General features: G+C 37.6%; 1 protein-coding gene across 3 annotated transcripts in view; it reads right to left on the bottom strand.

Moving 5' to 3' along the window:
• The window catches only part of CPD (carboxypeptidase D), an 81,969-nt gene that overhangs the window by 31,018 nt on the left and 38,812 nt on the right, over positions 1-12,139 (bottom strand). For all 3 annotated transcript variants that reach the window (XR_006714784.1, XM_045487773.1, XM_045487774.1), the window contains exon 8: positions 5,132-5,241. Coding sequence is in view for 2 of the 3 variants with exons in the window: in XM_045487773.1 (XP_045343729.1) it covers positions 5,132-5,241 (110 nt within the window). In the remaining variant the exon portion in view is untranslated. The remainder of the gene's footprint in view (positions 1-5,131; positions 5,242-12,139) is intronic.

Below are 12,139 nucleotides of genomic sequence, written 5' to 3' on the forward strand. Positions count from 1 at the left end.
TTAAGAAAATCATAAAGAAGAGAAAATACATTTGCAGTACTGTATTGTATTTACAGAAGAAAGTCCACATACAAGTGGACCCATGCAGTTAAAATCCCTATTGTTCAAGGGTCAACTGTACAAGTTTTTGTGTGGACATATGTTTTCACTTCTCTTGGGCATATACCTAGAAGTGGAACTGTCAGGTCATGTGATAATTCTATATTCAACACTCTTAGGAACTGCAATACTGTTTTCTAAAGCAGTTGTGTGCCATTTCACATTTCCGCCAGCAATATACAAGGGTTCTAATTTCTCCACATTTTTACCAATACTTGTTATTTTCCTTTTTTTTTTTTATTTTTTAATTTTTTTTTTTAACGTTTATTTATTTTTGGGACAGAGAGAGACAGAGCATGAACGGGGGAGGGGCAGAGAGAGAGGGAGACACAGAATCGGAAACAGGCTCCAGGCTTTGAGCCACCAGCCCAGAGCCTGACGCGGGGCTCGAACTCACGGACCGCGAGATCGTGACCTGGCTGAAGTCGGACGCTTAACCGACTGCGCCACCCAGGCGCCCCTCCATTTTTTAAATTATAAGCAATCCTAGTGGGTACAAAATAGTATCTTACTGTGGTTTTGATTTGCATTTCCTTGACAGCTAACGATATTGAGTATCTTTTTGTGTGCTTCTTGGTAATTTGTATATCTTCTTTAGAGAAATGTATATTCAAATCCTTTGCCCATTTTTCAATTAAGTTGTCAATCAGTTCAATTAGTTATAAGAGTTCTTCACATGCTAGATATGATTCTTATCAGATACATAATTTTCTGCTATTTTGTTGGTTGTTTTTATAGTTCCTTGATATTCTGTTATGTGTTGAATTCTGGCCCCCTAAAAAAGATATGTTGGAAGTCCTAACCCCAGAGACTTCAGAATGTGACTATATTTGATTACAGAGGTATTCAGGTTAAAATGAGGTAATTAGAATGGGCTCTAATCCAATATGACAGATATCTTTATAAAAAGAGAAAACTTGGACACAGACACAGGGAGAATGCCATGTGAAGACAGAGGAGTGGAGTAATCCGTCTAGAAGCCAATGAATGCCAAAGATTGCAAGCAAAACAACAGAAGATATGAAAAGACAAGGAAGAATTCCCCTACAGGTTTCAGAGACAGCTTGACTTTGCCAACACCTTCATTTTGGACTTCTAGACCCTAGAACTAAAAGACAATAAATATCTGTTGTTTTAGGGCACCCGGTTGGTAGACCTTTGTCACAGCACCCTTAGGAAACAGTACAGTATTGTAGCAAAAATGTTTTTAACTTTTGATGATATTCAATGTATATATATTTTTGGTCACTTGTGCTTTTGACGTCATATTGAGGAAACCATTGTCTAACCCAATGTCACAAAGATTTATTACTATATTTCTTCCAAAAGTTTTTTAAAAAGTCTTAATTAATTAATTATCTATCTATCTATCTATCTATCTAGAAAGAGAGAGAGAGAGAGAGAGAATACAAGCAGGGAAGGGGCAGAGAGAGAATATTCCCAGGAGGCTCTGTGCTGTCAGCACGGAGCCCAATGTGGGCCCGATATCATGAACCATGAGATCATGACCTGAGCCAAAATCAACAGTCAGGTGCTCAAGCTACTGAGCCGCCCAGGCACCTTCTACAAGTTTTTTTTTTTTTTTAAGTTTATTTATTTATTTTGAGAGAAAGTGCGAGCATGAGCGAGGGAGTAGCAAAGAGATGCGAGAGAGAGAGAATCTCAAGTAGGCTCCATGTCAGCCAGTGTGGAGCCTGATCTGGGGCTCAATCCCATGAACTGTGAGATCGTGACCTGAGCCTAAACCAAGAGTCAGATGCTTAACCGACTGAGCCACTCAGGCACCCCTATTTTTTCTGTAAGTTTTATGGTTTTAGCTCCTATATTTAGGAATATAATACATTTTGAGTTAATTTTTGGGTGTGGTGTGAGGAAGGGGCCCAAATTCATGCTTTTGCCTGTTCATATCACTATTTGGTGGAAAGATTATTATTTCTCCATTGAATTGGTCTTGGTGCTCTTGTCAAAAAATCCATTGACCATACATGTAAGAGTTTATATCTGGACTCAATTCTATTTCATTGATTCCTGTGTCCATCCTTATGTCAGTATCTCAGCACTTAATTACTATAGTTTTATAATAAGTTTCAAATTTGGAAGTATGAGGCCTTTAACTCTTGTTATTTTTAATTTAATTTTATTTTTTTAATGTTTTATTTTTTTATTTTAGAGGGGGGGGGGGCAGGGCAGAGAGAGAGGGGGACAGAGGATCCAAAGCAGGCTCTGTGCTAATGGCAGAGAGCCTGATGCAGGCTTGAACTCACAAACCGTGAGATCGTGACCTTGAGCCAAAGTCAGATGCTTTGACCAAGAGAGCCACCCAGGTGCCCTTATTTTTCATTTTAGAGATAATTTTGTCTTTTTCTTCAATTTCCTTCCTGAGTTTTATCAACTGTTCTTCATTTGTTCCTATCTTTTTTTTTTTTTTTCCATTTCTGTTTTCATCTCTTAAATATCTGAGTCTACATGGTTTTTCATATTCTCAATGGGTGTTTGGGTATATTTCATCTGTTTGGAGTGCTGACTTATAGTTTTCTTCTGCTTCTTGATTGTTTTTTGGTCCCAGTAAGGTTTCCTCAGGCAATATGTGTGAAATTTCATTTCCCGATTTTCTGAAATGCTTCTCCATGGATTTTACTTACCTCTTGTTCATTTTTATGATACTGGTCTGTTATACATGATTCTTAGTTAATGGTGTCTTTTTCTGTCAGTCTAGCAGTCAAGGCACTTTAGTGTATTTCTGTTTTTTTGTTTATTTGCCTTGATGTAGGATGGAACTGTAGGTCCTCTGATTTTATGGTTCTCTTCTATCTTGGACAACCCTATATTTCCCCTTTTTCCTTCTTTTACTCTTCACATTCCAATGGTCAAAGAGCACTTCTTCATTTCTTTTCACCTTTTTTCTGCTCCAGAAGTTAAGAGTTTGGAAGATTTCCCTTTGAACCTATTCTTTTAAATTGTGCCTGCCCCTTTAAATTGCATCAGACCATGTAAGTTGTATGTTCTTTGAAATCTCTTCCCAATATTCCCATGCTCTCATCTACCCAGTTACTATTTTATTTAGGTTTCAGATTTCAGGGGTACTTAAAGTTTGGTGGTAATTTCATCACCTTCAGGGTTGCCCTTCACTAGCTCCCCTCTTCTGTCTTCACAGAGTGTCTCAGTCTGCTTTTCCTCATCATGAAGCTATGGCAGGGCACAGGGGGGGTTGGGTGCATGATAGATCATGACACATCACAGCTAAGAGAAAGGAAGCTGTGAGTAAAGACTGAGGATTTTAATTATCACCTTTCCCATTTACAACAGAAAAAACAAAGGCACAAGATTCCAGAGGAGGCAGGATGTGGTAGGATCAAGAAATGGAGGAGAATATGGGAAAGACATCAATCGATAATACCTGAGAAGACAGAATCTGAACTCACATCAGATTATTCAGAGTTCTATCTATTTAGTTCAAGGTACAGTGATCTACTGAGAATAAGGGGAGTAAAGCTGGGATTAGGAGGCTCAGGTAGAGGATAAAGGTTGAGAATCGCCAAAGTGTCTAGTAGCAAAACATGAAATACTGTCAAGTAGAACTGAGGGTCCAGCTGAGGCTAGAAAGCATACATATGTATGCAGTGTTGTCAATTTCCATGACTGTGTGACTTTTCTGGGATGTAGAAGAGAGAGAGTGGCAATTACTGAGGATCGGACATTGGCAAGGCAGGTATGTCAAAGGTATTCCAAAGTGTAAGTGAGGGCATCACTAAAGTGGATGTCCATGGGTTTAGCTGGGTAGAGAGTAAAATCAGAACAAGGTCAAAGAAAACAAAAAGAGGCTAAGGAACTAGAAATCACAATAAGGATAAAAAGCAGAACTATAAGATTGGGCACCAAATGTGCAAAATCTGACCACTTAGATTTTATTTTGCTATTTAGAGGGTATCCCACTCTTCTCTTATGCCATGAACATCCCTCTAAAAGTGGTGCACTCAAACAGAAGACACCTATTCCTTTAAGTGTAATAATAGACACACTCCCCTGTTAGAAACTCTCAACAAGGTCCACTTGTGCAGAAGGAAGGTGTGAAAAATGTAAAACAACAGAAAGCTGTGATTAGAGACCACAGAGTTACAGTATTAATATCCTTTACCTATAACCAATGGAGTCACAGACTGAGTCTGTAATAAGACCATAAATTGAAACTAACAAGTCTAGTTTCCAAGCCCCAACTTTTAACACAGTATCTAACATCAAGTTTTAAATTAAAATTTCACACAAACACACAAATATGACATTTCTGATTGTAAAAGTAGTGTATGTTCATTACAGAAAGTTTAGAAAATACGGTAATTTCTACCTGCTTTCCCTTTCTACGTTAGTACAGTCTTTTCAATAGCTTAGACTAGTGGTTGGCAGTTTTTTTTCTGTAAAGGGACAGAGAGTAAAAATTCTAGGCTTTACAGGCTTGAAAGTGTCTGTTTCAACTACTCAACTCTACCCTCTGCACCTATCGAGATGAATGCTGTGTTTTTATTCTTTAGTCTACTAATATGGTTCATTACACTGACTTATTTTCAAATGCTGAAAGAGGAAGAAGCCACAGACAGTACGTAAAAAATAAAATATGGATGTGGCTGTGTGTCAATAAAATTTTATTTACAAAACCATTAGTGGGCTGGATTTGGCCCTAGAGCTGTAGCTTGTCAACCCCTACCTTAGATACTTTACTAGATTTATAACTTAAGTACTAGTCAAATGAAATAAACTAGCATGCTATTTATAATTTTTAGCTTATGAGGATTCAGGTACTATGCTAAAAACTGTAGATGAAAAGACATTACTTGAGCTTAAAGGTTAATGGGGAAACACACAGTACATTCACAGTGAGGTGGAAAACAGGAGAAAAAGTGGTAATACTGCCTGAAAGGAATCATGGAAAGACTTAACCGAGGAGAAAGCACTTGACCTGTGTCTTACAGGACTTTGTTTTAATGCATTTTTTTAATTAAAAAAATTTATAGCATTTTATGTTTAAACACGACCCTACCTTTGAATAAGAAAGTGCTATTTGTTGAAACACAGCATCATCTGGTGATTTACTGTATGTGGCAAGCCCTTGTTCATCATCATCAAAAGGGTAGTTCACTACCAAAGAACCTGCAAGGGAACAAAGGAAAATGTACCATGATATCTCCTTCAAGATGGATCTTCAACATAAATAAAGTACACTTTCACAATACTGCCAGAGACAGGAAACCAATACAATTTTCCAAGGCTAATTTCCTCATTAGAAATAAAAAAGCTGCTAATTTCCTCAACAGAAAAGCAACTGGATAAGTAAAATACTAAACAGCTATGCATGACACTTAGAATTTACCTGAACTTCTAGGTATAATTTACATGTCAGAGCTGAACCAAAAGTATACAGGGTGAATTTAAACCATTTTACTCTTATAATAATTAGGATCAGAAAAGATGAGCAAAATTTGATACTTTTTCAGTAAAATTCAGACATTTATAATGGCATGGAATTTTAAGATAAGAAATGATCCTTGAAGTCCAATTAATCCATCCTCTTCATTTTGCAGATGTGGAGTCTAAAACAGAGAGGTTAAATGACTTACGTATGGACAGCAGAGCCATCCCTGATCTACACTCAGAAAAAACTGCTAAAAATTTCCCATATGCTCACATTAGAAATTAGTCCATTAGAGTTATAGCATATGATATTTCATGACTTAAGGTAAAGAAAGTGATGCTTTAAGAACGCAAGCAAGCAAGCTTTAAAACATATGTAAAGGGTGCCTGGCTGGCTCAGGTGGAAGAGCATGTGACTCTTGATCTCAGGGTCATGAGTTCAAGCCCCACATTGGGTTTAGGGATTACTTAAAAGTAAATAAATAAGTTTTTAAAAAATAGATAAAAAAATAAAACATACATAAAGAATATAACGTCCCTTCATGCTCCCCATAAAGCATAAACAAGTTAGGGTGCTTCTCAGACGAGAGCCCTGATGGAATCTCTTATTTTCCTATTAGTCACACTGTTTTCCTTTATTCATCTGTCCATTTACCCTTCCTTTACTAAAGCCACTCATCTTTGCCTTTGTTATCACACCACTTCATGGAATGGAAATGAAAGAACATATTCAACTTGAATTCAGATGAAGTAATCCTGTGGTAACAAATACCAGCAATCATTTATATAGAGAAAAAATTATTTAAGAAGCAAGTATGAAGAACTATGCTTACTCTATTCCCCAAAATAGTTCTAACAAGAACAAGTGTACTTCAATACCTCTTCTACAAATTTAATGTACCCCCCAAATTTAATTTCACCCCAGAACTATGACCCATATCTAAATATTTGAACAGAGAAAAGTCAACATCAACTTCTACTCAATTCTTTCAAATGGCTAATTTTCTAAGGACAGAAAAAAAAAGTCATAAAACATCTATTTCTATGAAACAGTCTACTTTTAGAAAATAATTAGTATCAACTCAAAAAGCAGGGAAAACAACAACAAAAGATAAATTTGTCTTCATCAAAATTAAAAACTTCTCTGTGTCAAATGACATTATTAAGAAAGTTAAAATACAACGTATATAGAATGGCAGAAAATATTTCCAAATCAGCAATCTGATAAAGAACTCTTAGAGCTATATAAAGAACCCTGAGAGCTCAACAAAAAGACAAAAAATAAATAAATAAATTGGCAAAAGACTTGAACAGATATTTCTCCAAAGCAGATATACAAATGGCCAACAAGTACATGAAAAGATGCTTATTATTAGTCATCAGCAAAATGCAAATCAAAACTACAAAATGGGGGTGCCTGGATGGCTCAGTTGGTTAAATGACTGACTCTGGATTTCAGCTTAGGTCATGATCTCACAGTTCATGGGATTGAGCTCCACACTGGGCTCTGTGCTGAAAGCAAGGAACCTACCTGCTTGGGATTTTCTCTCTCCCTCTTTCTCTGCCCCTCCCCTGTTTGCACACTCTCTTTCTCTTTCTCTTTCTCTCTCTCTCTCTCTCCCTCTCTCTCAAAATAAATAAATAAACTTAAAAAATAAAACTACAGGGGCGCCTGGGTGGCGCAGCCGGTTAAGCGTCCGACTTCAGCCAGGTCACGATCTCGCGGTCCGTGAGTTCGAGCCCCACGTCAGGCTCTGGGCTGATGGCTCAGAGCCTGGAGCCTGTTTCTGATTCTGTGTCTCCCTCTCTCTCTGCCCCTCCCCCGTTCATGCTCTGTCTCTCTCTGTCCCAAAAATAAATAAACGTTGAAAAAAAAAAAATTAAAAAAAAAAAATAAATAAAAATAAAATAAAACTACAATGAAAAACCACTTTTTACTCACCAAAATGGCTAGAACATAAAAAACAGAAAATAACAAGTGTTGATGAGGATGTAGAAAAACTGGAACCCCCGTACATTGCTAGTAATGTAAAATGGTTCGGCTACTGTGCAAAATGGTTTGGCAGTTCCTTAAAAAAGCTAAACATGCAATTATCATATGGTATTTCCATCAAAAAGCTAAACATGGCTAAATGAAATCAGTCAGAGAAAGACAAATACCATATTATTTCACTCATATGTGGAATTGAAGAAACAAAACAAAGAAAAAAAGAGGCAAGTCAAAAAGCAGACACTTAACTACAGAGAACAAACTGATGATTCTTGGGGTGGGAGGGGAGAGGGGATGAAATAGATAAAAGGGATTAAGAGCACACTTATCATGATAAACACTGAGTAATGTATAGAATTGATGAATCACTATATTGTACATCTGAAACTATAATAACACTGTATTTTAGCTACACTGCAATTAAAATTTAAAAGAAAAAGCACCAAATATGGAATTACCCAAATTAATTGAAAACAGGGATTCAGCTATCACATGCCATTGCTCAAAGCAATATTATTCACGATACTGAACAAGTGGAAACAACCCAAATGTCCTTCAATGGAAAAATGGATAAACAAATTGTAGTATACATATACAATAAAATATTATTTATCCATAAAAGGGGATGAAGTACTAATAAATGTTACAATATTAATGAACTTAAAAACAGTATGCTAAGTGAAAGAAGACAGACACCAAAGATCACATATTGTATGATTCCATTTCTATGAAATATCCAAAACAGGCAAATCCACAGAGACAGAACATAGACTAGTTGTTACCAGGGCTTGAGGGTAGGGGAAAATAGGGAGCAACTCCTTAGTTTCCTTTTGGCAAGATGAAAATGTTTTAGAGCTAAAGATGATAGTTGCACAACATTGTGAATGCACTAATGTTACTGAATTGTTCACTTAAAAATTTTTTTAATGTTTATTTTTATTTTTGAAAGAGAGAGAGTGTGTGAGCACGGGATAGGCAGAGAGAGGGGGGACACAGAATCCGAAGCAGGCTCCAGGCTCCAAGCTGTCAGCATAGAGCCTGACATGGGGCTCGAACTCACAAACTGGAGATCATGACCTGAGCCAAGTTGGATGCTCAACTGACTTAACCACACAGGCGCCCCTGAATTGTTTGCCATAACATGATTAATTTTGTTATGTGAATTTCACCTCAATAAAAAAATAAGTATCAAAATTTACAAAAAGGAATCTTACTTTTCTCTATATTCTCTCAAAATCCTTCTAAATTGTTGACAGCAAAGAAATCCTCTTTGAAATTTCTTTGCTAAGATTTCAAAACCCATTTAAGATTTTATGATGAGTAAACAAAATATGTCATGGACAAAGAGGGGAAGATGGTGGCAGAGTAAGAGACCCTAGGCTTGTCTTGTCCCACAAATACAGCTAGAAAACTATCAAATCATCCTAAACACCCCAGAAATTGATCTGAAGATTGGAAGAACAAATTCCACAACTAAAGGTAGAGAAAAGCCACATCAGAAAAGGCATGAAGTGCAGAGATATGGTTTAGGAGAGAAATGGATCATGTCTACTGTGGTGGGGAGGGAGCCACAGTTTGGAGAAGGGTGAAAGACAGACCAACACACAGGGGATGTACAGGGAAAATGAATCCCCATAGCAATTGGCTTGGAAAGCAAGAAGGCCTGAATTTCATGAGTTCTTGCAAACAGTGGGGTGTAAAGCCTAAAGTTGTAAAGGTCAGCATGTTTGGTTCTGGGAGAGCTCAGAGAACACTGGGGTTGTTCTTAGAGAGAAGGCAGGGTAAACAGCCTGTGAACATACTGTGGAAACAGTGATCTGAAGAGCACCTGGGGCACACAGTAGGGAGGTTATTTGTTCATCTTGGAGTGTGTCCCAGAGAAGCAGCATTCATGTCTCCATGAAGTCTCTCAACTTCTCTAGGAACAAAGAAACTGGCCAGACCCATCTCCTTCCCCTGTCCTTCAGCATAAACACAGAATCATCTTCAGGAACCAGTGCAGCACTAACACATGCTACCTAACTTGCTTACACCAAGCCCCACTCTCTACTTCCTGCCCTCCAACCCCCACCCTTCATCTCCTCTCCTCACCCCACCCCCGTGTTCTGGAAGAACCATCCTTCCCAGTCTTACTTGCTTGAGTCCCAGTATGGTGGGCCCCCACCCCCAGATGACCAGCTCAAGCCCCTGCCCATATGACAGCTCTCAAACCTTGAGTTTTGTAGGGTCTTCATTCTGGTGGTGGCAGCAACAGGTCTCACTTCACAGGCAAACCAGAGCACACCTAGTTAAAACTCACCACATTGAAGGCAAGTACAAAACACTGGCCACAACCGGCAAAGATAGTCTCTGCAGACAACTGGCCTGAAGGATAAAGCAGACAGGACAAAACAGCAGAGCACACACAGCACACACTGAAGACACTCCTGGAAGTGCCAAGCCCTGCGTAACAGGAGACACTACACTACATGGCAGGGCACTACAGGACCTCTTCATGAGGCCATTACCCTCAAGAACAGGAGACATAGCTAACTTCCCTAACACGGAGAAACGGCACAGAGACTTAGACAAAATGAGAAGACAGAAATTTGTCCCAAATGAAAGAACAGGACAAGGTTGGCTGAGGAACTAAGTGAAACAGATATAAGTAACATACCTGAGAGAATTGAAAGCAATGATCATAAGGATAGATATGGAATAACATAGAGACAAAGGGCTTAATAAATGAAATGAGAAGCATACTTGATGGAATAAACAGGACAGAAGAAGCATAGGAATGAATTAAGGACTTTGAAGACAGAGTAATGGAAAGTAATCAAGCTGAACAAAAGAGAGAAAAAAGAATTATGCAAAATAAGAATAGACTTAGGGAACTCAGTGACTCCATCAAACGTAATAACATTTGTATTATAGGAGTACCAGAAGAAGAAGAATGAGGAAAGCAGACAGAGAATTTATTTGAAGAAATGATAGCTGAAAACTTCCCTGATCTGGGGAAGGAAACAGATATCCAGATCCAGGAGGCAGAGAACCCCCAACAAAATTAACAAAAGCAGATCCGCACCAAGATATATTGCAATTAAAATGGAAAAATACACTGATAAAGAAAAATATTAAAAGCAGCAAGACAAAAGAAGACAGTTGCATACAAAGGAAACCTCATAAGGCTATCAGAAGATTTTTTAGCAGAAACTTTCCAAGCCAGAAACGAATGGCATGATATAGTCAAAGTGCTAAATGGGAAAAACCTGTAGCCAAGAATATTCTATTCAGCAAGGCTATTATTCAGAATAAAAGAAGAGATAGAATTTCTCAGACAAACAAAAATTAAAGGAGCTCATGACCAGTAAAGCAGCCCTACAAAAAACATTAAAGAGGACTCTTTGAGTTAAAAGGAAAGACTAAAAGTGACAGTATAAAGGTAGGAAACATAAAAGCAGTAAAAATGAATATTCCTGTAAAAAATCAGTCAAGGAACTTATAAAATAAAAGGATGTAAAATATGACACTATAAACCTAAAACATAGGGAGGAGAGGAGTAAAGAATGGGTTCAAACTTAAACAACCATCAACTTAATATAGACTGTTATATGTAGAAGATGTTATATACAAACCTAATGATAATCACAAATCAAAAAGCACTAATAAATATGTAAAGAATAAAGAGAAAGAAATCCAAATATATCACTAAAGATATATGGAAACCATGGAAGAGAGAAAGACAAGAAAGGATCAGAGAAAATCATCAGAAACAATCATAAAACAAGTAATAAAATGGCAATAAATACATAGCTATCAATAATTTGAATGTAAATGGACTAAACAGTCCAATCAGAAGACACAGAGTGACAGAATGGATTAAAAATAAGATCCATCTACATGCTGCCTACAAGAGACTCATTTTAGACCTAAAGATAGCTGCAGATTGAAATTGAGGGAATAGAGAAACATCTATCATGTGATGGATGTCAAAGGAAATATGGAGTAGCAATACTTATATCACACAAAATAGACTTTAAAACAAAGACTATAATAAGAGACAAATGATACTATATAATAATAAAGGGACACTCTAACAAGAATGTATCACAACTGTAAATACTTATGCACCCAACTTGGAAGCACCCAAGTACACAAAAAGGTTAATAACAAACATAAAGGAACTAATCGATAATAATACAATAATAGTAGGGGACTTTATTTATTTATTTTTTTTTATTTTTTTTTTAAATTTTTTTTTTCAACGTTTATTTATTTTTGGGACAGAGAGAGACAGAGCATGAACGGGAGAGGGGCAGAGAGAGAGGGAGACACAGAATCGGAAACAGGCTCCAGGCTCTGAGCCATCAGCCCAGAGCCCGACGCGGGGCTCGAACTCCCGGACCGCGAGATCGTGACCTGGCTGAAGTCGGACGCTTAACCGACTGCGCCACCCAGGCGCCCCAATAGTAGGGGACTTTAATACCCCACCTACATCAATGGACAGATCATCTAAATAGAAAATCATCAAGGAAACAATGGCTTTGAATAACACACTGGACCAGATGGATTTAAAAGATATATTCATCCTAAAACAGCAGAATACACATTCTTTTCAAGTCCGCATGAACTATTCCCCAGAACAGGTCACATATTAGGCCACAAAAT

This window comes from Leopardus geoffroyi, chromosome E1 (genome assembly GCF_018350155.1).
Source record: "Leopardus geoffroyi isolate Oge1 chromosome E1, O.geoffroyi_Oge1_pat1.0, whole genome shotgun sequence".
NCBI lineage: Eukaryota > Metazoa > Chordata > Mammalia > Carnivora > Felidae > Leopardus > Leopardus geoffroyi.